This window comes from Macaca thibetana, chromosome 7, assembly GCF_024542745.1.
Source record: "Macaca thibetana thibetana isolate TM-01 chromosome 7, ASM2454274v1, whole genome shotgun sequence".
Taxonomy (NCBI): Eukaryota; Metazoa; Chordata; class Mammalia; order Primates; family Cercopithecidae; genus Macaca; species Macaca thibetana.
In genome coordinates, this window is record NC_065584.1 from 163,225,246 (window position 1) to 163,252,494 (window position 27,249).

Consider the following 27,249-nt stretch of genomic DNA (forward strand, 5'->3'; position numbering starts at 1 on the left):
CCACACTGTGGTGATGGCAACTTTCCAAATGTGCAGTAGGACCATGGCTCATCTCTGCTTAAATCCTTCTATGTGGCCACGTGGGAACACCGCATTCATGACCCTTTGTCCTTAGGAGAGTGCCTTCAGCTCATCTCTTGTCTTACCTCCTACCTTGCTCCCTTCAAGGTATGCACTCCAGTCAGGCCAAAAGACATATGGTTCCTATAAACACATAACCCTGCCCCTGCACGTGTTTACACCTCCTCTCCCTGCATATATTGTTCTTCTGATTGTACTCCCTCAGTCTCACAGCCCCTCTGGATCCACTCCTAAGGTTCGGCCCAGGCTGGGCTCAATGCCTGCCACTCAGGCACTGTGAGCCCATGTGGTGATCACAGAGTTTCTAGGTTATTTCCTCCTGTGTAAACAGTGAACCTTCAAGACAGGACCTGGATATTGAGTGGTCACTATCCTCGGAGGTGCACCCAGTTCCTGGCTCACAGAGGTGGTCAACAAAGGTTAGTGAATGGAAGGGTAAAAGAAGAGAAAGAGAGAAGACAGGGAGGTCAGAGCATTTCAGATGGTTCTGCCATCTGTTTGAAGACCCAGGCCAAGAGCTGGGTCTCTGCCCAGCAGGGCGCCTGCTCTGGATCCACAGAAATACCACAATGGTGGTGGCTTTTTTTGTTTGTTTGTTTGTTGGTTGGTTTCTTTTTGAGACAGAGTCTCACTCTGTTGCCCAGGCTGGAGTGCAGTGGTGCAATCTCCACTCACTAAAATCTGGGACCCCTGGGTTCAAGTGATCCTCCTCACTCAGCTTCCTGAGTAGCTGGGTCTACAGGGGCGCACCACCATGTTCGACTAATTTTGTATTTTTAGTAGAGATGGGGTTTCACCATGTTGGCCAGGCTGGTCTTGAACTCCTGACCTCAGGTGATCCACCTTCCTTAGCCTCCCTAAGTGCTGGGATTACAGGTGTGAGCCACCGTGCCCAGCCACGATGGTGGTGTTTTTGTGGCCCTCTTGGTTCTGGGGTTTCCCCAATAGCCAGGAAGGTGATGGCAGCCTGCCGAGACCGGCTAGGTCGGGGAGACCCTAACCCAGCAGCGCTAGAGGAATTAAAGACAAACACACACAGAAATATAGAGGTGTGAAGTGGGAAATCAGGGGTCTCACAGCCTTCAGAGCTGAGAGCCCCAAACAGAGATTTACCCACATATTTATTAACAGCAAACCAGTCATTAGCATTGTTTCTATAGATATTAAATTAACTAAAAGTATCCCTTATGGGAAACGAAGGGATGGGCCGAATTAAATGAATAGGTTGGGCTAGTTAACTGTAGCAGGAACATGCCCTTAAGACACAGTTAGCTCATGCTAATTGCTTGTGGCTTAAAAATGGCTTTAAACGGTTTTCCGCCCTGGGAGGGCCAGGTGTTCCTTGCCCTCATTCCCATAAACCCACAACCTTCCAGTTTGGGCATTAGGGCCATTATGGACATATCACAGTGCTGCAGAGATTTTATTTATGGCCAGTCTTGGAGCCACTTTGTGGCCGGACTTTAGGGGGCCTGCTCCCAGAAGCAGCCTGCCCTCCCATTTCCATGTGCCACCTGATGAGATTTGGGGCTTCTGAGAAGTCCTGGCCCCTCCTGTCTGCTCTGGTCACCTCTAAATTTCTATTAACAAGGACAGCAGGCTGGTTGCAGTGGCTCATGCCTGTAATCCTAGCACTTTGGGAGGCTGAGGTGGGCAAATTGGTTGAGTTCAGGAGATCGAGACCATCCTGGGCAACATGGCAAACCCCTGTCTCTACTAAAAATACAAAAATTAGCCGGGCACGGTGGTGCACGCCTGTAATCCCAGCTACTTGGGAGGCTGAGGCAGGAAGATTGCTTGAGCCCAGGAGGCGAGGTTATTACAGTGACCCAAGATGGCACCAGGGCACTCCAGCACTGGCAACAGAGCCAGACCCTGTCTTAAAAACAAGGAGAGTGGGTTCACAAAGGACTCCGGGACCACTTCCCACTCTATTTCTGAACTGGCTGTGCCCTCCTCACTCCTGGACCCTGCTCCCACCCTGGTTTTGTGCCTACAGAACAAAACCACTGTCCTGTCCTGGTATCGCCAACCTTTGGCGTGGACACCTTCACCTGGCCCCCCTGGCCCCATTCTCTCTCTGACTCCCTCCCTCACCCTCTTCTTTCCCTCTTCCCTCTTTGTCCACCCAAAGCCTTTGCTGCAAGACCTCTCTGTCGCCTTTGTGCCTCATCTGCGGCCCTCTGACTTTCCTCACAGGCTCTCTGCGGGCTGTAAACTGGGATGCTGCTCCATCCTTGCTGCCCTCCTCCAGCTGCCTGCCCCAGTCTCTCCCCAGCCCTGCCCTTAAGACGGCTGAAGTCTTGTTAGCGAGGAGTGTTGGATGGGGACGGAGGCCTGCATTAGCTGGGTGGCACTCCTGTTTTGCCCCTTCACTGGAGAGACACTCGACCCTCTGTGAAGTGGGTTTGATTCTATGGCAGCTCCATCCTTTGCCTCCCACATCCAGGACCTGCTATTTAATCTGCAGATCCCAGTGCAAAATAAAAATGCAGGTCTCCTTGTTCAAAAAGTATTATGGGGCCAGGCACGGTGGCTCACGCCTGTAATCCCAGCACTTTGGGAGGCCGAGGAGAGCGGATCACGAGGTCAGGAGATCGAGACCATCCTGGCTAACACGGTGAAACCCCGACTCTACTAAAAATACAAAAAATTAGCCGGGTATGGTGGCGGGCACCTGTGGTCCCAGCTACTTGGGAGGCTGAGCCAGGAGAATTGTTTAAACCCAGGAGGCGGAGGTTGCAGTGAGCCGAGATTGTGCCACTGCACTCCAGCCTGCGCAACAGAGCAAGACTCTGTCTCAAAAAAAAAAAAAAAAGTATTCTCATATTCAAGCTGGCAATAACAAAGCATTCCTGCTTTTCCATTTTCCAGTCTAACTACCAGGCCCTTCTAAGTGCACGACCCTGTGTGACTGCACAGACGGCACGTCCAGAATGCCCACCCTGCCCATGCCCCTTTCCAGCTGGTGATGGCCCCTCTCCCCTCTCCTGTCCTCAGCTGCTTTCTTAGACAGCTCCTCGGGGCCTCCTGGCAGGATCCCAGCCCCATTCACCTCCAGAAGTTCAGGGCCCTGTTCAGTAGGCAGCACAGATTCCCCAAGGTCCTGGGGGAATCTTCACCTCAGGCCACCACTCACATCCTTCTCAAATCAATGCACAGTTATCGAGCCCCACCTAGCTAAGCCTTAGGAAGGGAGGACAAGTGGATAAACAATCACTGCCCTCCAGGAGTTCAGTTTATAGCAGAGCTAAGACCTGAAGAAGAGCAGGACCAGACAAGGATCCTGTCGATTCAGAGAAAAATAATCACAGTTTATTAGGAAACTGAATTTCACAAAAGAGACAGCATAAAGATGGGCTTTGGTGAATGGGCAAGGTTTGATTAACCTGAAGAGGAAAGAGGCATTCAAGGAAGAGGCCATGGCATGGGCAAAAGCTTAGAGATAATAAAATGCATGGCACATTCTAGAATCCTGAGTTGTACAGTTTGGCTGAGGTGTGCAGATGGTAAAATAGTGAGAAAAGGCTGGAAGGAAAATGTACAGAAAAGAGCTACAAGGGTAATGGTGAAGTGTTTGTACTCCCTTAGTGGAAACACCAAGGGGACTTTAGGTTGTGATGTTTAGGTTATTTGGGAGCAAAGGGAGAAGGGCAAAGCCTTCCTCCCCTTGTCCCTCACAGCTTGCGGAAAGAGTGCAAAGGCTCATGATTTTGCAAAACAGGCCGCACCTAGCCCAGATTCTGGAGCTCATTCAGTCCAGGCCTCTGGACCCACAGTTTGTCCTGAGCCCTGACAAAGGTCTGGCCCCCTCCTGCACTCGGAACGCGGAGGACCCGCAGTTCGTGGATTCGCGCAGCAGTGCCCAAGCTGGTGTTGATGGGGGTTGGAGTTTGCAGTCACTCACTCCCCATGGGTCCTGTGGGGGCCTGGGGATGCAGGGAGAGGGTTTCAGAATAGGATCCCAGACTGGGAGGGAAGGGGGACCGTCTGGGCACACCCAGTAGATACGACCAGAGGTGAAGAAAGAGTGGGTCCCATGCCCTGATGGCCCCGCTAGCCACTTTAAGTTTATATTATGGATATATTCAAACATGTTCAAAAGTAGAGAGAAGAGTAGAATGATAACCCAAGTCCACACCGCCCAGCTTTAACAGTTATCCGCTCCAAGCCAATCTTGTTTCAGCTAATCCTTTCCCACCACCCCTTTTAAAGCGGGATGTGAATGTCCTGAGGGAGGTGGAGGCGACCCCAGTTGGAGAGCGGGTGCCCGCACCTCTGGAGGCTGAGGCACAACTGGGCTGGCAGTTGAGCTCATACCGGGTAGGGACCGCCGGGGATAGGGGGCAGGGCTGGAGGGGCGGGGCCAGAAGTCGGGCCGGGTGGGGGGCGCTCTCCTAGTGACTCAAGGCGCGCAGCGCTGGGCGCAAAGCCCCAGTCTCCGCCTCGTACGCTCAGAGTGTGCCTGCTGCGCCGCCGCTGTCCGTACCTGCCGCCGCCGCCACCACCGCCACCATGCCCAACTTCGCTGGCACCTGGAAGATGCGCAGCAGCGAGAATTTCGACGAGCTGCTCAAGGCACTGGGTAAGCTGGTGCAGAGGGCGCGCCCCGACGGGTAGAGGCGGCCCGGAGGTACCCTGGTCCCGGAAGTGCCCCGGTCCTGGGGGGCAGGAGTGGAAGTTGGGGCTCCCAGGCAGGAGGGAGTCCCCGGGGCAATAGATCGCCTTGTCTCCCAGGCGCACCAGGTCTCGGAGAAGCTGGTAGAGAGCCCGGAACCATGCGTTCCGGGAACGTTTGCTGAATGTTTGCCGCCCTCCTTGATGGTGCGGACTTTATCGCGTGCTAGATCATAGCGAGGAGAGATTACTGGAGAGCAAGGAGGATCCGGGACTTAAATTTGGAGACTCAAATTTGAGACCAGGCTCTGCCACGAATTCACTGTGCAACTCGAGGAAAGTCACTTACCCTCTCTGTACCTCAGTTTCTCATCTCGAAAACAAGGGCGAGGGCAGGGAAACGAGTGGGTCAATTTTAAGGCCCCTTTCTAAAGTTAGGGTATGAGCAGCGCCCGACCGGTCGCGAGACCGGCGGCGAGGCCCTGTGACCCGAGCTTGTGGTGCACCCTGCGCAGGTGTGAACGCCATGCTGAGGAAAGTGGCCGTGGCGGCTGCGTCCAAGCCGCACGTGGAGATCCGCCAGGACGGGGATCAGTTCTACATCAAGACATCCACCACGGTGCGCACCACTGAGATCAACTTCAAGGTCGGAGAAGGCTTTGAGGAGGAGACGGTGGACGGACGCAAGTGCAGGGTGAGACCCCAGAGCCAGTACAGGCGTCCCCGGGTCCCCACTCCGCGCCCATGGCCCACTGCTGCTGGAGGAACCTATGTCTCCCTTTGCAGCCTGTGGCTCGCCTTCCTTGCAGGGTGTGTGCACTGGCTGTTTGCAGAGGGGGTTTATGCATCCTAGTTGCCCCTGGCTCAAGACAAAGTATTACCTTCATTCCTTCTCAACCCCATCCCTAAGCCGCCTCCCAGGGTGCTAACTGCCGCGCTTAAAGAGCGGGCTCTGGGTTGCGCCGCTTTCCCAGCTGTGGCTTTTGCAGCGGTTTGAGGCGCCAAGCGCGGGCGGCGCGGGAGGAGGAGGTTGCAGGGGACGCCAGGTTCTCTGTCGCAGGTGAAGCGACAGCTCTTGCATTCCTTTCCTGCCGTATCCCCTGCGCCCGCCCGGGTCCCCGGGCCGCCTGGGTACTCTCTGGATCCAGTTTCAGCAGTCCCGATGGCCCCGACACCTCTCCCCACCCACCCTCACCTGGTTCCTTAAAGGAACCGCGGAGGCTTTCCAAAAGCAAGGCAGGTTCTGGCTGGGAAAATGGACTAGTTGCCCTCTCTTAGTCCTCAAAGGCAAGAGTTTTTTTATTTCTCCATACATGGGCCCAGGGATGAACCGGTGGACTGAAGCAAGGGGTTGTACATTCCTTTTTTGCATGGGCAAAAATTGCATTTGGTTAACCAGACGGAAAAATAATCACTGGAGCTACCACTTATTTAAAAAGTGACAGAATGTCTCCCTCCCTTTCTCCAATTTTTTTTTTTTTTTTAAAGAAAAAAGTCATAACATTCCAGAGAGTGGGAAATTGTGTCTTTCACCTTTCCTGAGCAGTGCCTGGTCTGATCTCAGAATGGGACTCTCTGAGCACTGGGCTTGGAAGGACAAAGAAACAAAGCCCCACGGAAGCAGGCTGATCTAGGAGGCAATCTCTGGCTCCCAGAATTGTCATAGCCTGAAAATGATCTCCACGCTTGGAGCGGTTGGGATCTGAAGCCCAAACTACAGTGCAGAAACAAAGAGCAAGACAGCATAGAGTGAAGGGCTGGGAGTCTAAGAGAGGAGACTTGGCAACAGGCAGGGCTCAGTTTGGGGACATCCAATGGTGGCTACTGCCAGGGAGGGTAATTCTGCTTTAAAAAAAATTAAAGGTTCACACAACAGCCGGGAGAGTGTGGCTTTATGCACCGCCCCCCCCCCCCCTTGCTTAATGAATGTGTCCCATGTGTTAGTTAAAAACTGATTATGTGCACATTCAGCTCTGGCTCACCCCCCAGCCCAGCTGTACCACACTTTGCTTTGTGCAGACACTGGAGAAAACTTCAGGAAATCCCCCCTTTTGCCTCCCACCTCCAAAAGCATGAAGACCCTTCAGATTGATTTGCTTTTTAAAATTTTTCTAAAGGGACGTAACCAGGAAAGTGGCAGCATTTTAACCCTCAGAGCCAAAGACACCCAGGTTTATCAGCATAGGGGTGCACTACATCTGATGAGGAGTGAACAGAAAGGACGTTCTTAAGGCCGGGCGCGGTGGCTCAAGCCTGTAATCCCAGCACTTTGGGAGGCCGAGACGGGCGGATCACAAGGTCAGGAGATCAAGACCAGCCTGGCTAACACGGTGAAACTCCGTCTCTACCAAAAAATACAAAAAACTAGCCGGGCGAGGTGCGGGTGCCTGTAGTCCCAGCTACTCGGGAGGCTGAGGCAGGAGAATGGCTTAGACATGGGAGGCGGAGCTTGCAGTGAGCTGAGATCTGGCCACTGCACTCCAGCCTGGGCGACAGAGCAAGACTCCGTCTCAAAAAAAAAAAAAAAAAAAAAAAAAAAAGAAAGGACGTTCTTATCCCAAAATCCGTGCAGGGAATCGTGCTCCTGATAGGCTGATGACAGATGTGATTGCAAGCTTGGTGTCTTAACTGTTGAAAAATCTTGTGGTTCTGATGTGAAGGTTCTTGCTTTTAAAATCCAAATTATGACCACTTAAGGTCAGGAGTTCGAGACCAGCCTGGTGAAACCCCATCTTTACTAAATATATCAAAAAGCTACTCAGGAGGCTGAGGAAGGAGAATTGCTTGAACCTGGGAGGTGTAGGCTGTAGGGAACTGAGATTGTGCCACTGTGTTCAGCCTGGGCAACAGAGTGAGACTCCATCTCAAAAAAAAAAATAAATAAATAAAAATAAGTAAAATCCAATCTGTTTGAAGGAGTAGCTAATTTTTATATAAATGAATCATTTCATGGTCTAAATTTTATTCCTAGAGATGTAAAGCATGCCTAAGGCCTTGCTGCTTCAGTAAGAGGTGTGTGTGTGTGTGTGTGTGTGTGTGTGTTATACAAAGTGTATTTATACCCCATAAAATCTGTGACCAGCACTCTGAATTTGAACTTTCTAAGGCTCAGTGGAGAAGAATCTGTGGCCTGCTGACAGGGACCATGTGTTGATTCTCTGCACAGCAATTATTTTTCAATGCTCATTGTTGCTCCTGCTCCTGCTGCTGAGACTGTAATTAATGTCACTAATGGTTTTCCTGCCCGCAGAGTTTAGCCACTTGGGAGAATGAGAACAAGATCCACTGCACGCAAACTCTTCTTGAAGGGGATGGCCCCAAAACCTACTGGACCCGGGAGCTGGCCAATGATGAGCTTATCCTGGTAGGGCCCCTTGACCCTGAAATAATCCTGAAGTTCTCCCAGATGGTGCCCGAGATGGACCCCACAAATATGTCCTCCTCACTCGGCCTTTCAGAGAAAGGCACCATTTGCCCTGGATTAAAATTAGAGCAGAAAACCCGAGATGACAGTTCAGGTCAGAGGAAATCATTGTTAAATGGTTGGCAGGAAAGAGGAGTGGCTCAGAGGGCAGAATAGGGGCTAGCGACAGGCTGGAGTGCCTGCCACTATCCACACTAATACATCCCAGTGGCGGTGACATGCTTTAAGCCAAGCTCCCCTCTCATCAGATTTGGAATGCTTGGGCCCTATGAGGTCCCCACGCTCACATGGCAGAAGGGATTTTTTTTCATTCTCATTTCTCCTTTTGCTGGCTAGGAAAGGTTTCAGTAATTTTCATCACATCAGCACTCAGAGCCTTAGAGAACATTTTTACCTGTGATTTGCAAACTCCAATAGCCTTTGGGAGCCAGGCAATGAATGCTAATTTGGGAAGTGTCTGAATATAACACAGTGTGGAGAGATGAGCCCCTTTAGAACTAAAAAAGGTAGGCTTTTCCTTAAAAGTGTTCAGATCCCAGCACTTTGGGGGGCCAAGGCAGGCAGATCACCTGAGGTTGGGAGTTCGAGACCAACCTGATCAATATGGAGAAACCCCATCCCTACTAAAAATAAAAAATTAGCCGGGCGTGGTGGCATATGCCTGTAATCCCAGCTACTCAGGAAGCTGAGGCAGGAGATTCGCTTGAACCCAGGAGGCGGGAGTTGCAGTGAGCCAAGGTCGCGCCATTGCACTCCAGCCTGGCAACAAGAGCGAAACTCCGTCTCAAAAAAAAAAGGAAAAATGGTATTCGGATTGGCCGGGCATGGTAGCTCACACCTGTAATCCCAGTACTTTGGGAGGCTGAGGCAGGCAAATCACTTGAGGTCAGGAGTTTGAGACCAGTCGGGCCAACATGGTGAAACCCCATCTCTACTAAAAATACAAAAATTAGCCAGGCGTGGTGGCATGGGCTTGTAGTCTCAGCTACTCGGAAGGCTGAGACAGGAGAATCGCTTGAACCCAGGAGGCAGACGTTGCAGTGAGCTGAAATGGCACCACTGCCCTCCATCCAGTCTGGGTGACAGAAACTCTGTCTCTAAAAAAAAAAAAAAAATTCAGACGAAAACATTTTAAATACCCGCTCCCAGCCAAACAAAACTTATCTGGTGAGGCCAAATTAGAAACCTCTATAACTTAAGCACACATTTCATCCCCTTTTTTGAGGTAGAGAACAAAGGAAGGCTGAGGACAGAACAATCCCCCGTCACTCTCCCTTTGTGTTTCAGAACTGGGCGGGGATTGGTGGCTCACACCTGTAATCCCAGCACTTTGGGAGGCTGAGCCCAGGAGTTTGAGAACAGCCTGGGCAACATAGTGAGACTGCTGCCTCTACAAAAAAAAAAAAAAAAAAAAAAAAAAAAATTAGCTGAGTGTGGTGGCACATGCTTGTAGTCTCAGCTACTCGAGGCTGAAGTGGGAGGATCACTTGAGCCCAGGAGTTTGAGGCTGCAGTGAACTGTGATCGTGCCACTGCACTCCAGCCTGGGCAACAGAGCTGAGACCCTATCTCAAAAAAAAAAAAAAAACCACAAACTAAGGTTTTTGCAACCACCCTTTTCTTCCAGACTAGAAAAGGGGAAAGCTGTTTTGGGTAATCAGGAAATTATATCCTTTGTTCTTCATTAGGTATTTTGTTAATCTCTGCTCCATCTTAGTGAATGTCACCTTGAAATGTTGTGAACAGGAGACTGCCTGCTGAAGGGCACTAGGAAAGGAATTGCGGTGTGACCTGGGCATGGGCCTTCCCTTCCCAAGTTCTTTCCATGCTATACAATGAGGGGTTAAGCAGAAGTCTGATCCCTGAGGTCCCTCTCAGGCTTGAAATTACATGTTTATTCTGCAAGAAGACCCTAAATTGAGCTGTCTATTACTTGAACTGAGACTGCTTGATCTTTCTTTCTTTCTCCTCTTGTCCTTCCCTGGGATGATTTAACATGCTTTCTCCTTTCACAGAGAAAGGACTGGCTTAATTTGCAACCTGGTTAATATTGTTTCCAGGGAAGGGATACTTGCTGAGTTTGGGGGAGAAATTTGAGGCTGAGACATGGAAATTTAGGAGAAAAGGCATATATGGTTTACTGGTACCAGAGACAGCAAAGGGGGAGATGATTTTAGAGTTTTAGAATGTAGCTGAGGGTTCAGTAGGATCGGTTGGCTCTGAGAAAGAGTGATTTTATTAACCTCTGTAGTATACGAGCAGCTGGCGTCACAGGCCAAATTCTGCTAGATGGACCCCATCACTTTCATATCCTCCCTCCTCCCAACTACAGTGCTATCCCTGCATCCTTTGCTGGAACAGCAAACATATATACAAGCCTCAAAGGGAAAGGGAGTGTTAACTCTTGGCATTTGGGATCTGAAATGTGGGCTTTTGTTTCAAGGGTTATTATCATTAATAAATCTAAAACGCAGAGAGATGCAGTCTCTATATAACAAGAGGCAACTATTCTAGTTAAGTTGAAATATGCTCTCCCAGCGCCAACAGTAAATTGCCCCCAGGATATAAGTTGCCTTCCTTTGAAAACTGAGTATACTCCCACAAACCACTCTGGAATATTCTACAGAGAGTTTCTGTCAGGAACCTCTAAGCATAGTTTGCAGGCTGAGAAGGACACTTCAAATGTGGTTGGAAATGCGGCGATTTCTTCTCATGTCATGAAGCCATTTGTTAGCCTGGGAGAGCTGTCAGCTAGCGAGAATAGTTTCTCCAGGGTACAGCGTTAAATACCCAAATGTTGGCAGCTATTTGACAGTCTGTGGCTGTAGAACTCAAAGAAGTATGGAAAATGAACATGGTTCTGAGGCATCCAGACATCTGCAAGGTAGACTTATGGTGGGAAAGTCATGCCCCACACCCCCTAGCGTGCAGAATCACCTGCATTTCTTCCTAATAGAGAAGAAGCTAGGACAAAGGTGTCCAGAAGTTGGTATACCTGCCAGTCTGGTCAGGAGATCCCTAGCATGAAAAGAAGCTAGTGGCTGGGTACAGTGGCTCACGCCTGTAATCCCAGCACTTTGGGAGGCTGAGGCAGGTGGATCACTTGAAGTCAGGAGTTTGAGAGCAGCCTGGCCAACATGGTGAAACCCCATCTCTACTAAAAATACCCAAAAATTAGCTGGGCGTGTTGGTGTGTGCCTGTAGTCCCAGATACTTGGGAGGCTGAGGCAGGAGAATCACTTGAACCTGGGGGGCAGAGGTTGCAGTGAGCCAACATCACACCACTGTACTCCAGCCTGGGCGACAGTGAGGCTGTCTCAAAAAGAAAAGAAGTTAGTGATGGGCATCTGCTTCCTCAGTCACTAAGGACTAGAAGTATTTCCCTGAAGCACACGTGTCTGAATAATGTTTTAGCATATGTTCTCTGAGAGCATCTCATGACCAACTAAGAGGGCAGAGTAAGAATATAAAGATCCTAGGATAGCTAAATGCCTCGTTCAGTGGTTTTAACATCTCTTTAATTTCAGGCCACTTTGAGAATCTGAAAGATAAGGACCTTCTGGCACATAAATGTACATTTGCAAACAAACATACTCACATCAGGTTTACAGACTGGGGAATTTCTATTTCTTTTCTTTTCTTTTCTTTTTTAACATACATATTGCTTTCCCTGTTCTAACTGCCTGTGAGAGGCCCAGGAGAGCAGGCCTGTGAGTAATTGCTAGTTTTGGGGGAAAGTTGAGACAGTTTACTTATGGGCAATATCATTTCAGGGGCCAGCAGAAGAACATCCTCCTCCATCTGTGCAATGATTCGTATCCTCTCAACAAACAAAAGGCCATAGAATTTTAGCTGGAAGAGCCTTTGCGATGATCATCTTGTCAGTTCCACCTCTCTCCTCAACACCAGCCCCTGCCTGCCCTTTTCCCAAACAGGCCACGAGAGGAAAACATTTGCCCCAAGCTTAGCCAGCTGTGAGCTACAGAGCTAGGTTTGGATGCCAATGCTGTGCTTTTGCAGCTGAGACCAATTTTCTAGCTTGCAGGTGACTCGAGTATTACACATACAGCATCTCAGCCTGTCTCCCAGGTTAGATGACTGCTTCCTGGAAAGCAGTTCTATTCCTTCTCCAAAGCAAGGAACAGAACTGGCTGGTGAGTGTTGGGCCCCATGACCCCAGCTGCTTGAGCTTCTTTCTGTCTTGAAGTCATTTGAAAAGAGACAGAGCCACTTCAGAAATGTCCATTGTGACATTCTTTCCCTTTCGGTTTAATTTTAAAACCAAAACTCCTGGCATTTCTTATGTCAGCATTTTACAGGTTCCAGAAGCAAAGGAAAATGGTGTATAACATAATTCTATACCCTGGTTCCCTCTCTGCCAATAGCGCTTAAGGGGGAAAAAATCCCTTAATGCTTAGCATGAGCACACACACAGGAAATTGAATGTCTGTTACAAAGAGTTTTTAACAGGGCAATAAGTGGCCTTATTAGTGACATGCTTTAAACATTTTTGTGCAGGCATCTGCACTGATTGGTTTTCCTTTTCTTCTTCTCTGCAGACATTTGGCGCCGATGACGTGGTCTGTACCAGAATTTATGTCCGAGAGTGAAGGCAGCTGGCTTGCTCCTCCTTTCAGGAAGGGATGCAGGCTCCCCTGAGGAATATATCATAGTTCTGAGCTGCCGGTGGACCGCCCTTTTCTCCTACCAATATTAGGTGACCCCATTTTCCCCATGACAATGTTGTAGTGTCCCCCACCCCCGCCCCCCAGGCCTTGGTGCCTCTTGTATCCCTAATGCTCCATAGTTTGGCATTTGCATGGTTTCGAAGTCATTAAACTGGTTGGATGTGTCTCAACCTTTTCCCTTTTTTGGTTTGCCTCTTCAGTTTCAACATGGGAGTTACTGTGTACCTACTGTCCTTGGCGCTGTGTTGGTCTGTGTGGTACTCTCAGCTTTGGCCTGCTGGCCTCGGTGTGGGGCTTTGAGCATATATCAGTGGTTGTAAGCTGGGCTCCCGCAGACTGGCTGGATCCAGACTGCAGATCCAGGTGTGATTGCACCTCCCAATGTGGCTGTTCAATTGAATTACTTGGTATCAGTAGTTCCCAGCAGGAAAGGGCACATTTAAAAGGGTTAACAGGGAAGAGCTCATAATGAAGAGACTGTTTATACTGGCAGGATGAATAGAGCCAGCAAAGGATGGGGAGGCACCCAAAGACAAGCAGTGGAGGGATTCACCCCCAGGCCTGAAGACAGAAGGGAAAGAGGGGTCACCAGACCATGAGAGCTATCACCTAGGAGAAAGGCCACTGCCAAAACCATGGCCCCAGTGTTTATGGAGTCATGGAGTCCTAAGTCATGGGAGACTTGGCTTGGAGCAAGGGGGATAAATATTCTAATCTCCCACCTTTCAATCTCTATCTCTTATCTTTCAATCTCTATCTATTCTGTCCATTGGCCAAATCCAGTAGGAATGGAGAGGGCAGGGAAGAGGGTGCTGTTCACAAGGGTCACCCTCCCAGGACATGGCCAGGGGGAGAATGGATCTGAACATGCACATAGACAACAACCCACATAGCTGCTGACTTTTAAATTTGAAAATCAGTACATTTCACATAATCTGAATCTCTATTTCCTTAAATGAAAAATTGGGAAAATCTGGCATCCGCAGACCTACATTCCCACAGGGTAACAATTGGCCAAACAGCTTCCCCCTTTTTAAATGGAACTAATATTCTCTGCTTCCCTTTAGACCCCATCCTTGCCCCTGCTTCATTTGCCTTGCCTGCCTGGCTTCTGTCCTTGTCATCCTAAGTGCCGAGACCAGCTCAGTTGGGGAGACCCTAACCCAGCAGCGCTAGAGGAATTAAAGACAAACACACACAGAAATATAGAGGTGTGAAGTGGAAAATCAGGGGTCTCACAGCCTTCAGAGCTGAGAGCCCCAAACAGAGATTTACCCATGTATTTATTAACAGCAAGCCAGTCATTAGCATTGTTTCTATAGATATTAAATTAACTAAAAGTATCCCTTATGGGAAACGAAGGGATGGGCCGAATTAAAGGAATAGGTTGGGCTAGTTAACTGCAGCAGGAGCATGTCCTTAAGGCACAGATCGCTCATGCTATTGTTTGTGGCTTAAGAATGCCTTTAAGCAATTTTCCACCCTGTGCAGGCCAAGTGTTCCTTGCCCTCATTCCTGTAAACCCACAACCTTCCAGCTTGGGTGTTAGGGCCATTATAAACATGTTACAGTGCTGCAGAGATCTTGTTTATGGCCAGTCTTGGGGCCAGTTTATGGCCAGATTTTGGGGGGCCTGTTCCCAGTACTAAGCATATGGGTTCTCAGCAAAGCTGGGTCAGAGTGGGCCATCCAACAGTGTATGGGCATGAGTGAAGCCAGGAGACCCTCAACAAGCTCAAACTCTGGCAGGGGAGACACCCAAGGCCCAGGTGCTATCACCTGAGTGTAAATGGGGACACAGTTTATCTGAGGTTTCACCCCCCACCCCTAGCCCAGAACCCTAGGCTGGAAGGATGAAAGCACACACAGGATGAAAACCTACATGAACCCACATTTGCTTATGGAGGACCTCAACCCTCCACTCAGACTCTACCTACCTACATGTGGAACTCACCGGGGAGAAATCTCTTGTAGAATAGAACACATCTCACATCCTGAGCCTCCTTGTTGGGGCTCCAGCAGTGGAGAGAAATGCAACTGGAGGGCCCACCTGAGTGTGAATGTGCTAATTTAATTTCTATTTCAATTAGAAACTGTGGGGACATGACCGGGCATGGTGGCTCACACCTATAATCCCAGCACTTTGGGAGGCCAAGGTGGGTGGGTCACCTGAGGTCAGGAGTTTGAGACCAGCCTGGCCAACATAGCGAAATCCCGCCTCTACTGAAAATACAAAAATTAACAGGATGTGGTGGTGGGTGCCTGTAATTCCAGCTACTCAGGAGGCTGAGGCAGGAGAATCTCTTGAACCCAGGAGGTGGAGGTTTCAGTGAGCCAAGATCACACCTTGCACTCCAGCCTGGGAAACGAGAGCGAAACTCCATCTCAAAAAAAAAAAAAAAAAAAAAAAAAAAAGAGAGAGAGAGGAAGTGTGGAGACTGAGCTGGCCACACAGGGCAAGGCAAGTAGTCATGCCGGATGGATGAAGCTGGGATATCTGGACTCTGTCTGTAGGTATTGGGTACTCATTGCCACTGTGGATGGACTGGGTGAAGCCTCAGACATCTTGGTCTACACCCTTTCCCAGTTCCCACTGCTTCAGTGTCTTCTCCATATCTAGATTTGCTCCATAAAAGCACTGCCCTGCCGTACCATGATGGTTCTGTATAAAAGACCTGGTCCGATTGAAGAGAGGATGAAGGCCTTTCTTTCCCTCACAAGTTTTCTTCAGATCCGCTTTCACAACGGTTGAGGAACAGAGCAGAGTAAAGGAGGCTATCAGCTGTAACTCTCATTCTGCCTGACAGCCAGCAGGCATGGGTGGGGATATTTGGATGACTAGATGAAGTGACAGCAAGTGCCAGTAGTTCACTTAGACTCAGAACACTGGCTGCATCCTGGTTCTCTTGAATCTTGTTCTTTCTGCATTTTCCAGATAAAAGGCACAGGATTTCTCATTCCCTCATGGAACACCACCAATGAGACTGCAGTGTTCCGTGGAACCCAGTTTGAGATTTGCTGCTATAATCATCAGCCCTAAAACATTTGTGTGTATACACATTGCACATGAAATGTAAATATACACACACATAGGATGAAAGCTACACTGTCATCAGGATACTCTCACCAAAACACTGCTGTAAGCTTGTCACTTCCCTGCTCAGCAGTCCCTACAGTCTATAGCAGGGAAGTCAAACCCTTTGGCCTGGCATTCAAAGCCCTCCATGATTTGGCCTCACCAGGTAAAACAGAAAGAACAAGGGCTTTGGTGCCTGTCAGATCTAGTGTCAAATCCTGACCACACTTTTAGTTTGCAAGTGCTAGAAACCCAACCACAATCAGTCCCAGCAAAAAGAAATGTACTCTGCTACAACATGGATGAACCCTAAAAACATTATGTCAAGTGAAAGAAGCCAGCCACAAAGGACTGCCTGTTGTATTATTTGATTTATCTGCAATCTCTAGAATAGGTAAATTCATTGAGACAGAAAGTAGACTGGTGGTTGTCTAAGGCTGGGGGTTTTGAGGAGAAATGGGGAATGACCGGTGCACAGTTTATTTTTAGAGTGATGAAAATGTTCTAAGATCGATGTGGTAACGGTTGCACAACCCTATGAATACACTAAAAGCCATGGAATTGTATACTTTAAATGGGTGAATTATATGCTATGTGAATTATATCTCAGTAAAACTGGCTGGGTGACCCACTCTTGTAATCCCAGCACTTTGGGAGACCAACATAGGATGATTGTTTGAAGCCAGGAGTTTGAGACGGGAAACATAGTGAGACCCCCCAATCTCTACAAAAAAAAAAATACAAAAATGTGGGCAGTTGTGGTGGCTTACACCTGTAATCCCAGCACTTTGGGAGGCTGAGGTGGGCAGATCACTTGATGTCAGGAGTGTAATAACAGCCTGGCCAACATGGTGAAATCCTGTCTCTATAAAAAATACAAAAATTAGCCAGGCGTGGTGGTGCATGCCTGTAATCCCAGCTACTTGGGAGGCTGAGGCAGGAGAATCATTTGAACCCAGGAGGTGGAGGTTGCAGTGAGCTGAGATGGTGCCACTGCATTCCAGCGTGGGCAACAGAGTAAGACTCTGTCTCAAAAAAACAAAACAAAAAACTTATCCATGTAACCAAAAACTACCTGTTACCCCAAAACTACTGAAATAAAATAATTTTTTAAAAAAAATAGGAGCAGAAGGGAGAGGAGGAGGGCAGGTAGCCCCTGTTTGTTTAAGCCGATTATTCAGTGGTTTCTGTACTTGCACCTAAAAGTATTTCTAACTGATACACCAAGGTAACCTAAAGAAGGACAGAGGCTTGTAGATTTGTCTAGCTGGTGGATTTCTAGTCATCTGTCTTGATGATGACGACCATGGAACTAGACAATGTGCCATCTTGCTGAAAAGAAACAATGAAGTTAACATATTTTATGGATGGTAAGACCCCATTCCTAATGTAACATCTCTCTCAATCCCCTCTTCAGTCTCTTCTCATCGCCATAAGAGCCAGAGTTTCATAGCACACCGCAAGGATATTATCAGTGAAAATAATATGGGGCAGCAAGTCTACAAATGCAGCCTTCACACTCCAATCCAACCCCATCCACTCCTTTCAGAGGCACCCCCTCCTCTGGGAGCACCCTCCAGGGATCTTCCCTCCTTCCAACACTTTACTGTAACTATCCATTAGTGTCAGAAAGTCCTCAGATCTTGTCAAAAACATCACTTACATGTATATCTGCCCTCCCGAATGTCCAGCAAAGTGTCCTATAAAATAAATGTGGGATGTCACTGGGTGAAAAATTAATCTTCACAAAGTCCCCAAAGGGTCAAATAAATACATCTCAGAGTAGATTTGAAATTACAAACCCTTACATTGGGTGGGCAGTTGTGCTTAAACCAACCCATCAGAACCTCTCCCCTTTTAAGCAACTCCAACTGCTAGAAGATGGAACCCAGAAACAGGAAACAACTTGGCCAAGACCATCATTTTAGGTGTTTGTCAAGATCAAGAGGATGGCCAGTGTGGTGGCTCGTGGCTGTAATCTCAGCGCTTTGCGAGTCTGAGATGGGCAGATCACTTGAGCCTAGGAGTTCGAGACCAGCTTGGGCAACATGGTGAAATCTCATCTCTACCAAAAAAAAAAAAAAAAAAAGCATACAAAAATTAGCCAGGTGTGGTGGTGCATGCCTGTAGTCTCAGCTACTCCTGAGGCTGAGGTGGGAGGATGGCCTGAGCACAGGAGGAGAAAGTTACAGTGAGCTGACATGGCACCACTGCATTCCAGCCTGGGCAACAGAGGGAAACTCTGTCTAAAAAAAGCAATAATAATAATAAAATAAAAAATAAAAAAACTACCTATAATTTATCTAAATGTTAATAATTCCCTTAAAAATAACAATAAAAAAGTTATCACACCTTAAAATTAACAAGTCCTAATATCATCAAAGATCCTACCAGTGTTCAGATTTTCCTGATTGTCTTTTTTACCTCCTTGTTCAAATCAGGATTGAAATAACTATAAATCTCTTTGAATGTATACATTTTCCTCTGCTTCATTTTATTTTTTTTATTGTATTTTGTGGAGAAACTGGTTGTTTGTCCTGCAGAGCTTCACATAGTCTAGATTTTGATGATTATATTTCTGTGGTGTTACTTAACATATTCTCTGTCGTCTGTACTTTTTTGTAGATTGGTAGCTCTAGAAGCTCAGCCAGACTCAAGGTTGATGTTTTGGCAAGAATACGTCATAGATGGTATGCTCTGCTCCCTTAGGAAGACTCAAAACACCTGGTTGTCTCTTTCTTTTTTCTTTTTTTTTTTCTTTGAGACAGAGTCTTGCTCTCTTGCCAGACTGTACAGTAGCGCGATCTCAGCTCACTGCAACCTCCACCTCCTGGGTTCAAGTGATTCTCCTGCATCAGCCTCCCGAGTAGCTGGGACTACAGGTACCCACCACCACACCCAGTTAATTTTTTGCATTTTTAGTAGAGCTGGGGTTTCACCATGTTGCCATGTTGGCCAGGATGGTCTTGATCTCTTGACCTTGTGATCTGTCCACCTCGGCCTCCCAAAGTGCTGAGATTGCAGGTGTGAGCTTCTGCACCTGGCCCTGGTTGTCTCTTTCTATGACGTTCACAGCCATTGGTGATCACCTGCTACACTTGGGGATATTCTAATTCTACCTCCTTCGTTTATGAGCTGGAATACTTTCCTAAAAAGATACTTGGCCAGTGAGTTCAAGACCAGCCTGGCCAACATGGAGAAACCCTGTCTCTACTAAAAATACAAAAAATTAGCTGGGCGTGGTGGTGGGTGCCTGTAATTCCAGCTATTCGGGAGGCTGAGGCAGAGAATTGCTTGAACCCAGGAGGCGGAGGTTGCAGCGAGCCAAGATCGCGCCACTGCACTCCAGCCTAGGCAACAGAGCGAGACTTCATCTCAGAAAGAAAAAAAAAAAAAAAAAGAAATACTTGCCCTCGTCTGCTATGTGGTTATCCTGAGGTACAGTATGCATAGGAAAGACAGAATAAGTACTTGATTCTTTCCCTGTATTTACCAGTTTTTAGAGCAATGAATTGGTTTTCCTGGCATCCTTCAAAAAGTGACCAATACATTTTTCTGTTTTTTATTTTCTTCTTTTTTAAGACAAGGTGTCATTCTGTTGCCCAGGCTGGATTGCAGTAGTATGAGCATGGCTCACTGTAGCCTTGACCTCCTGGGCTCACGAAATCCTCCCACCTCAGCCTCCTGAGTAGCTTGGGACTACAGGCACACACCACCATGCCTGGCTAATTTAAAACAAATTAGTTTTTTTTTAGAAATGGGGTCTTGCTATGTTGCCCAGGCTCATCTTAAACTCCTGGGCTCAAGTGATCCTCCTGCCTCAGCCTCCCAAAGTGCTGGGATTACAGGCATGAGACACTGTGCCCCAGGCATTGTTTTCCCTTTTTAATGTCATTATGAATTTATGGATTGAAACATATTTGATATGTTTAATGGGAAAAATAAAAGCTATATGCTTAGCTTTTTCCAGGGAAAAGAAAAAAAAAGCACCAAAACCCTAGAGGACACACACCAAACCATTAAGAGTGGTTACCTCTGAGAGACCGTTTTACTCTCATTATTTCTTTATTGTTGATATTCATTTACAATGCACACGTATGACTTTTGTAATTTAAGATGTATTTGATATGTTTTAATTCAATGTAGCTATTATCCTCATTGATGCTGAAAGTGACCCATCTTCGGCCACTGGGAGCTTTTTTATATTGGGTCTTGAGTCTTGGTAGGACCCTAGTTATCTTTGATAACTTCTTTGCCATTTATTCTAATACTATACTCTGGTTCATTTCCTGTGCCAGACCTGGAATCAGCCATTTTTCCAAGAAGCCCGGTTGTTTTAGGAGACAATGGCATTTAGAAACCACAATCTAGGGCCCAAGAGATGGGCCTACTTTTGATTCTAAGATAGAAGCCAGAGTTTTAGGTCCCAGGAGGCAGGTCACAGACAAAACACTTACTCTGGGCCGGGTGCTGGGGCTCACACCTATAATCCCAGCACTTTGGGAGGCCAAGGTGGGTGGACTGCTTGAGCCCATGAGTTCGAGACCAGCCTGGGCAACATAGCAAGACCTCATCTCTACAAATAAATTTAAAAATTAGCTGGATGTGGTGGCATGTACCTGTGGTCCCAGCTGCTTGGGAGACTGAGGCAAGAGGATCGCTAGAGCCTGGGAGGTAGAGGCTACAGTGAGCTGCGACTGTACCACTGCACTCCAGCCTAGGTGATACCATAAGACTCCAACTCAAAAAACACAAAAACAAAAAAAAGTTACTCTGTACTCCTTTGTTCCCATTATCTTCTACCCAAGACAATGCTAAACAGTATTCAGATGTTGTCAGCACTGCGTTCAGCTATGTGGGGATGACATCTCTTCCTTTTTACTTAGAAATTGGAGTCGTTTTTGACCAATCCATTTGTGGCAGGGGATACAGGTGGGGGCAGTAGACTTGGAGTCTGTAACTCAGCACCAGGCTGTGAGGACAACTGCTTCAAAGAGAACAGAACTTGATGGGCAGTGGTCACTTCCAATCAAATCTCCATTAGCTCACTGGAGGCAGGATTAACATTCCATTCTGTAGTAGGAAGATTAAGCATAATTTCTGGGCAAAGAGCAAATTCTCACAAGGATTCTGCAAATATGTTATATTTGTTACAACTGGGTAATTCATCTTTCTGGGAAAATTATCTACAGGACTTGGAGGAATTTACTTAATAAAAAAAATAGATGACAGTCACAATTTTGTAATTCCATTTGTTTTCACAAGCCAGGAAAACTCATCAATTATGGTGAGTGAAGAGGGGGGCTGGTTTCTTAAAGTGGAATTTGACCAAGGTCTCTCAGAATAGCCATACTCCAGGGAAGTGGGATTTGGAGATACTAACATTAAAAACAAACAAACAAACAAACAAAAAAAAACAAAAAAACACAACACTGGCTTCAGAAACAATGTGTAGGAAAAAATTATTGAGTTATGAACTCTTACAAAGAACATAATGAAAAGTGAAAACTCTGAGAAAGTTTGGGAAAATATCCAGTCCTCAGAACACATGAAAAAAAATTGAGGATTTTTTTTCTCTTTCCTACTGTTAGGAATAGGTTCAGAAAAATGTTATTAAGGTCCCTTTATCACCATTTTAAAAAAATTGTTGCTGCTTTGTTTGTTTTTGATGAATGTGGTAGTATAGTTCAATGGAAAGAGCATGCCAGGAGACCAGGGTTTTGTCCTGGCTCTGCCACTAATTTGCTCCTTGAACCTACCTGCTCTTTCTTGTACCCTCCCTGGGCCTCCAGTTGCCCATCTGTAGAAAGCAGAGATTGCCAAACATGGGCAGTGGCTGGGTGGACTGCATGTGAATCACCAGGGACAGCCCAAATGTCCACCAATAGGGAAATGGTTAAGTCATCCACAATAAGCCACACAGTGGAATTCTCTGCAGCTGTAGAACAGAGTGAGGTAGACATATGTGTACTGATGTGGAAAGATGTCTAAGCTATATTTGGTTTTTTGTTTTTTAAGTGAGTGGTGATCTAGTTTAATGGGAAAAATAAAAGCTATATGCTTAGCTCTTTCCAGCGGAAAGAGAAAAAACCCAAAACCCTAGAGGACACACACTAAACCATTAAAAGTGGTTACCTCTGAGAGACTCTTTTACTCTCATTATGTCTGTATGGTTGGGATTCATTTATAATGAGCATGTATGACTTTTGTAATTTAAAACAAGTTTTCACTTAAAAAGGTATTCCGATTCTCTTTGTCTGGGTTGGAGCCCAGGAATCTTAATTTCTTTGCATTCCCCAGGTGATTTCTGACAGAACCACTGAACCAATGGTCACAGAGGTCTTTTCCAGCTTTAACATTCTATGACTCCACAAAGTTTATTGGACTCATGACTGGAAAAAGGAAAAGAAGAACCAAACAGCAAAAAAGGAGACAACAAGAAGGAAAGCACAACATTGGAAGCATGAATAATGATTACCAAGGTGTGTGGCTCTGCATGGTTTCTGGTACCCCTTTATAAATGTATCCTATGTGTGACACACAGCAACCGGGGGGCCCTAAGCAGAGCAGGTATCAGGACTGTCCCCATTTTACAGACGGGGATGCTGAAACTCAAAGAAGTTAAGTCCTTTGAGTAAATAACCCAGTTTGTAAATGGCAGAGCTGGGATTACAACCTCAGGATGTCTGACTCCAGGGCCAATGCTCTTGCCATCCCATCAGCCATTAGGGACACAAAGTATTTTCCTTACTATAGTCATCAAGTATTGTGTTTATGGCTTAATGGTATCAAATAACTTTTCATAGAAAAGGAGGCAGGGAGAAGGCATAACAATCACCGACATTTAGTAAGGGCTTACTATGTTCCAGGTCCTGTGCTAAGCACTTTGCATGCATTTTCACCTTTAATCCTACAGTAAGCCAACTAGGTAGTTACTGTTTTCACTCCCACTTTACAGATGATCAAACTGAGGCTCAGAGAGGTTAAATCATTCACCCAAAGTGAATAAAAGTTAGTACTGGGATTGAATCCAGGTCTTCTATCTGAATAAATGAAACAGAAAGAGAAGGGAAGAGGGAGGAAAGTGACGGAGAAGTGGGTGTGCTTCTGCCGTCTCCATGGGGTTCCTGTTTCTTAGGGCTGTCATCACCCCACATGGCAAGGGCTCCTCGGGGCCTTTCAGAAGGAAAGCTCAACCTTACTGCCCAGCCCAGCACTGCTGGGCTGCCAGCCAGCCTCCCTCCCACAGTGGATTTCCTTTGCCTACGTTGACAGGTATCCGGTTTCACCAAAGGCTCCAAGCTCCCAGATCTGGTTTTCATCAGGAGCTAGAGCTGAGCCCTAGAGCAATTGCCTGGCAGCCTCAGTGAAGCCAGATGGGGCCCAGCCACCTTCACTTCCCCCGAGGCCTCCTGAAGAAGGGCTCTTGATATCTGGAGCCCAGCCTTGAATGGTGGCCCTGTGGGTGCATTATTCAAGACCCCTTCCTTTCAGCTTTGTCTCTAGCAGCTAGTAGAAGTGAGACAGGAGGTGCTTGGATCAGGCAGATAGCCTCTCATTGAGGATGTGCAGGGAACAGCCGGGAGAGAGTCTGGGGCAGCAATGAGAATAATTCTGTTTTCTTTCCACCCACCAAGCAGATCCTACCTGTGCATCTCCTCCACCTGGCCTGGGAGGGCTTGGATATACTCCCTGGTTGGATACACCACCTGTCCCTATGGAACCTGTCTTAGGCCAGACAGGGAGACAGATAAAGAACCACAACTGGACAACCATACCAAAGCAGAAGTTGTAATTCTGTGGGCCCATGGGGAACTTGAGATTCATCCTGGCCAATGCACGGGGCAGTAGGCACTGGAAATAGGACTTGGAGGAAGCAGGTGGTATATTCCAGGCAGTGCTGGAGCACAGGGAAAAGGAAAGTGGGGTAGGCCTTGCAAAGCTGGGCATGCGTCCATGGGGCTGCCTTTGTGTGAATTAGAAAAGGAGACCTTTTCTGGGCAGACAAGGAGGGTACTCTATCCTTGCTTTAGCAGTGCACAAATTGTGCAACTATACTAGTGGCCCTGGGGCTGTGGCCACTAAATTTCATCTGCCTTTTACATTTTCCCTTCCCTTCTACAGAGCCCCTATTTCTTGAAAGAAAGTGATTCTATGTCGTTACTGTGGGACTAACCCATCAGCCTACCAGGGGTCAGCCCTTGATTCAGTCATAGCCAATTACGGCACTACAGCTTCATGGCCATGGTGATCAGTTCCGGGACAGGCATGTGATCTAAGCTAAGCCAATCAGAGCCTTCTCTAGGACTGCAGCCAGAGCATTTAGAGCATTTAGGGAGAAGGTGCTCTCTTCTGTCTGGGTTTGCTGGCTACGGGGATTAGTTAAGCCTAGAACTGTGGGGTCATCATTGGTACTTTGCGGGAGACTCTGCCTGAAAATGAAGCCAACACAAAAAACGGGCAGATGAGAAACAGAAAGAGAATTCTGATATTGTTTAAACTCCAGGATTTGCTCCTGGAATATTCCATTTACAAGAATGAGTAATTTCTCTTTTTTGCTTAATCTAGTCTGAGTTTTTATGCCTCCACTCAAAAGGACTAAGCATTATGGAAAGAATTGCCAGGATTCAAGCCAATGGAGACAGAGTGCCTTGAAAAACCAAACCAAGAAAGCTTTGGCTGAGCCTCAAGTTTCTAAGTCAAGAGCTGGAGATGAGAACACAGGCATGGAGTCTGACTGAACTGTTCCCAGGTGGCATCTCCCGGCGTGCTCACCACAGCCTCAGAAGCCGGGTGAGGCCAGGCCACTGGGATGTGGATTTGCCAATCAACCTGTGATCTGGGTGAGCCCTCAACTGACAGGCTGGTGTGTGAGCTCTGGGGCTCTGGGGCACAGCAGGTTCTTAGCACTCGGGGAAGGACCAGCCAGCAATGGCTGTCTGAGTTGGCAGGAAGGGTCTGTGTGCTGAGCTCCTGGGAAGTCCTGTGGGACTTATGACATGTCATGCAGTCAGTTCACTCTTGTGCCCCTGGGCCTTTGCATATCCTGATCCCTCAGCCTAGGACACCCTCACCATGTTGTCTATCCAGAAAACTTCTACTCTGCCTTCAAAATTCAGCTCAAGGGTTACCTTTTCTGGGGAAACTTCTGTGGCAGTTTTAAAACATAGCTGCAATATTTTGGCCTCAAGAGATGAATTATATGTCCCTGTCCCTTGAATCTGGTTGGTTTTATGACTGCTATGCCCAATAGAGTATGTTGGAGGTGATGCTATGTGTCATCTTAGGCTAAGTCATGAAAGGCCATGCAACTTCTGCCTTGTTCATTGGAAACACTCACACTTGAACCCCAATACCATGTAAAAAAAAAGTCCAGCTGTCCTGAGATCACCAGGCTGGAGAGACCACAAGTAGGCACTTCGGTCGACAGTCCCAGCTGAGCCCACTCTTCAGCCAGCCCAGCCCAGAAGCCCAACTCTTCAAGTCACCTCCAGCCATTAGAGTCACCCCAGCTGAGGCCCAGGCATCACAGAGCAGGGAAGACACACCCAGCAGTGTCCTATCCAAATTCCTGAGCCATGGAATCTGGAAGCATAGATGGTCGTTTTATGCCACTATGTTTTGGAGCAGGAGATAAGTAGAACACTGTCCTTGACTCATCTGGGAAAACTTCAGTGCTTCCTCCTTTATTTGTTTTTTCCCCGAGTTACTCCTGCATTGCTCTTGCAGAGCTCTGACCACACTGGGCTGTGATCATCTCACTACATGCCTGTCGCCCCGATAGACTATGAAGCCCTGGGGAAACAGGGGGCCAGGGGCTGTTTCTCACAAGACAGAGGGGCTCCTCTAGGCTGGAGGTCACACGGAAGCCCACAGCAAGACTGACCTGAATGAAGTCACTGAGGTAAATGACAGCTGCAGCCTCCTCCCATCAGTATCAACCATGGACAGCATCAGCCCAGAGACTGGAGAGGGACTGAGCCTTCACGAGGACCAAATGGCCTCCTCCAGACAGAGAGAAGAGCTCTGGGGCCAGGAGACAGGCCCGGAATACTTGCCTGGGAGACTCAGAAAGAGAGGTGCAACCTGCACCACTAGGTAGTGGATCTGGCAACTTACTGAGACCACCTTGTTCTGGGGGGACAGGAATCAGGGAGCTGAGCAGAGTCTCAGATGTGCAAACGGAAGTTCATCTGCCAGAGAACCCAGAGGAGCAGGAGGCTGAAGCCGAGAGGGCGTTTCCCTTTCTTCTTAAGAAAATTGTTCAGAATTGATGAAAATAGCTGGGAAAGTATTCGTGGAAATGTTAATAGCAGGGAAAGTTAACCCAACTTGAATTCTCTGCCTTGAGTTAGGAGGGAAGACGGCATGCCAAGTGAACATGGACCTGGATTTCAGGGCAGAAGGATCCACAGAGGCACAGCCCAGCTCCCAGGCCCAACAGTGGGACTCCGGTACAGCCCGAGGCTTTTGTAGAGAGGTCAGTGTTCTTGTCTGAGCCTCTAGTAACCCTGCGAGGTTTCAGTATGAGGAGGAGGAATTAAAACACTGAAAGAAAAGGAAGAAATGGACTCGCATTTGTTGAGCCCACTGTGGGCTAAATGCTTTATAGTCATTGACAAATTTAAACCTCATAACAAACTTTTAAACATGTAGTAAAATTCCACTTGATAGCAGAGAAGACTGAGGCTCTGAGAGTTGTAGTAGAGTTGGGGCAGTCTGATTTGAGAGCCCCTAAGGGACAAGGGAGGTGACATGGAAGGTCAGAACCCCTTGGGCTGGTGCCTCTGTGACCCTCAGTGGCCAGGTATCCCTGTCTGCACAGTGAGAGGACTGGACTCATGATCTCACCCAGATCTGGGCTGAATTCCACCTCTGTCATTGTAGGGCAGTATGACCCTGGGCAAGTTAGTTATACTTCCCGTGCCTCATAGGGTTTACCAGGGTTAATTGTCAATGACAAGAGCTGGCCCTTCTACTTCTTCCACCATCCATCTTCTTTATGGAGTTATAAAACTTGTTAGTCGAGGGCAGAGCCCAGGAGCCCACATCTTCCTCCCTTGTGGGCACCCAGGGCTTTGGCCAGTGGCACCCAGTGTGTGTTGTTCCCCAGAGAGTGACGCAGCAGCCCCTTCAGATGTGCGCTGGCAGGCACCACGGCTCTGGGATGCCAGCTGAGGCCTTCCGGCCGGCAGCTTCCTAAGTGGCCACAGATGTGGTGTGAGATCACACAGCAAGCCAGCTGCTGATGAGAGGAAAACATCCTCCCCACTCCAGTGGTCTCTGCCTTCTCTCAGGGCTGTGCTTCATCCAAGGAGGATTTGAAGAGGACACTTGTAAAAAGCATGCACAGAAAAAATTGCT

At 47.7% G+C, this 27,249-nt stretch overlaps 3 protein-coding genes across 4 annotated transcripts in view; 2 read left to right on the forward strand and 1 right to left on the reverse strand.

Moving 5' to 3' along the window:
- Positions 1-12,979, forward strand: part of CRABP1 (cellular retinoic acid binding protein 1) — a 658,055-nt gene extending 645,076 nt beyond the window's left edge. For both annotated transcript variants that reach the window (XM_050800034.1, XM_050800035.1), the window contains exons 2-5: positions 4,545-4,666; positions 5,214-5,392; positions 7,949-8,062; positions 12,681-12,979. In XM_050800034.1, the coding sequence (XP_050655991.1) occupies positions 4,597-4,666; positions 5,214-5,392; positions 7,949-8,062; positions 12,681-12,731 (414 nt within the window). In that variant the 5' untranslated portion in view covers positions 4,545-4,596 and the 3' untranslated portion in view covers positions 12,732-12,979. The remainder of the gene's footprint in view (positions 1-4,544; positions 4,667-5,213; positions 5,393-7,948; positions 8,063-12,680) is intronic.
- Positions 1-27,249, reverse strand: part of SKIC8 (SKI8 subunit of superkiller complex) — a 421,718-nt gene that overhangs the window by 50,548 nt on the left and 343,921 nt on the right. The gene's annotated exons all lie outside the window — the stretch shown is intronic.
- The window catches only part of PSMA4 (proteasome 20S subunit alpha 4), a 231,304-nt gene that overhangs the window by 25,113 nt on the left and 178,942 nt on the right, over positions 1-27,249 (forward strand). The gene's annotated exons all lie outside the window — the stretch shown is intronic.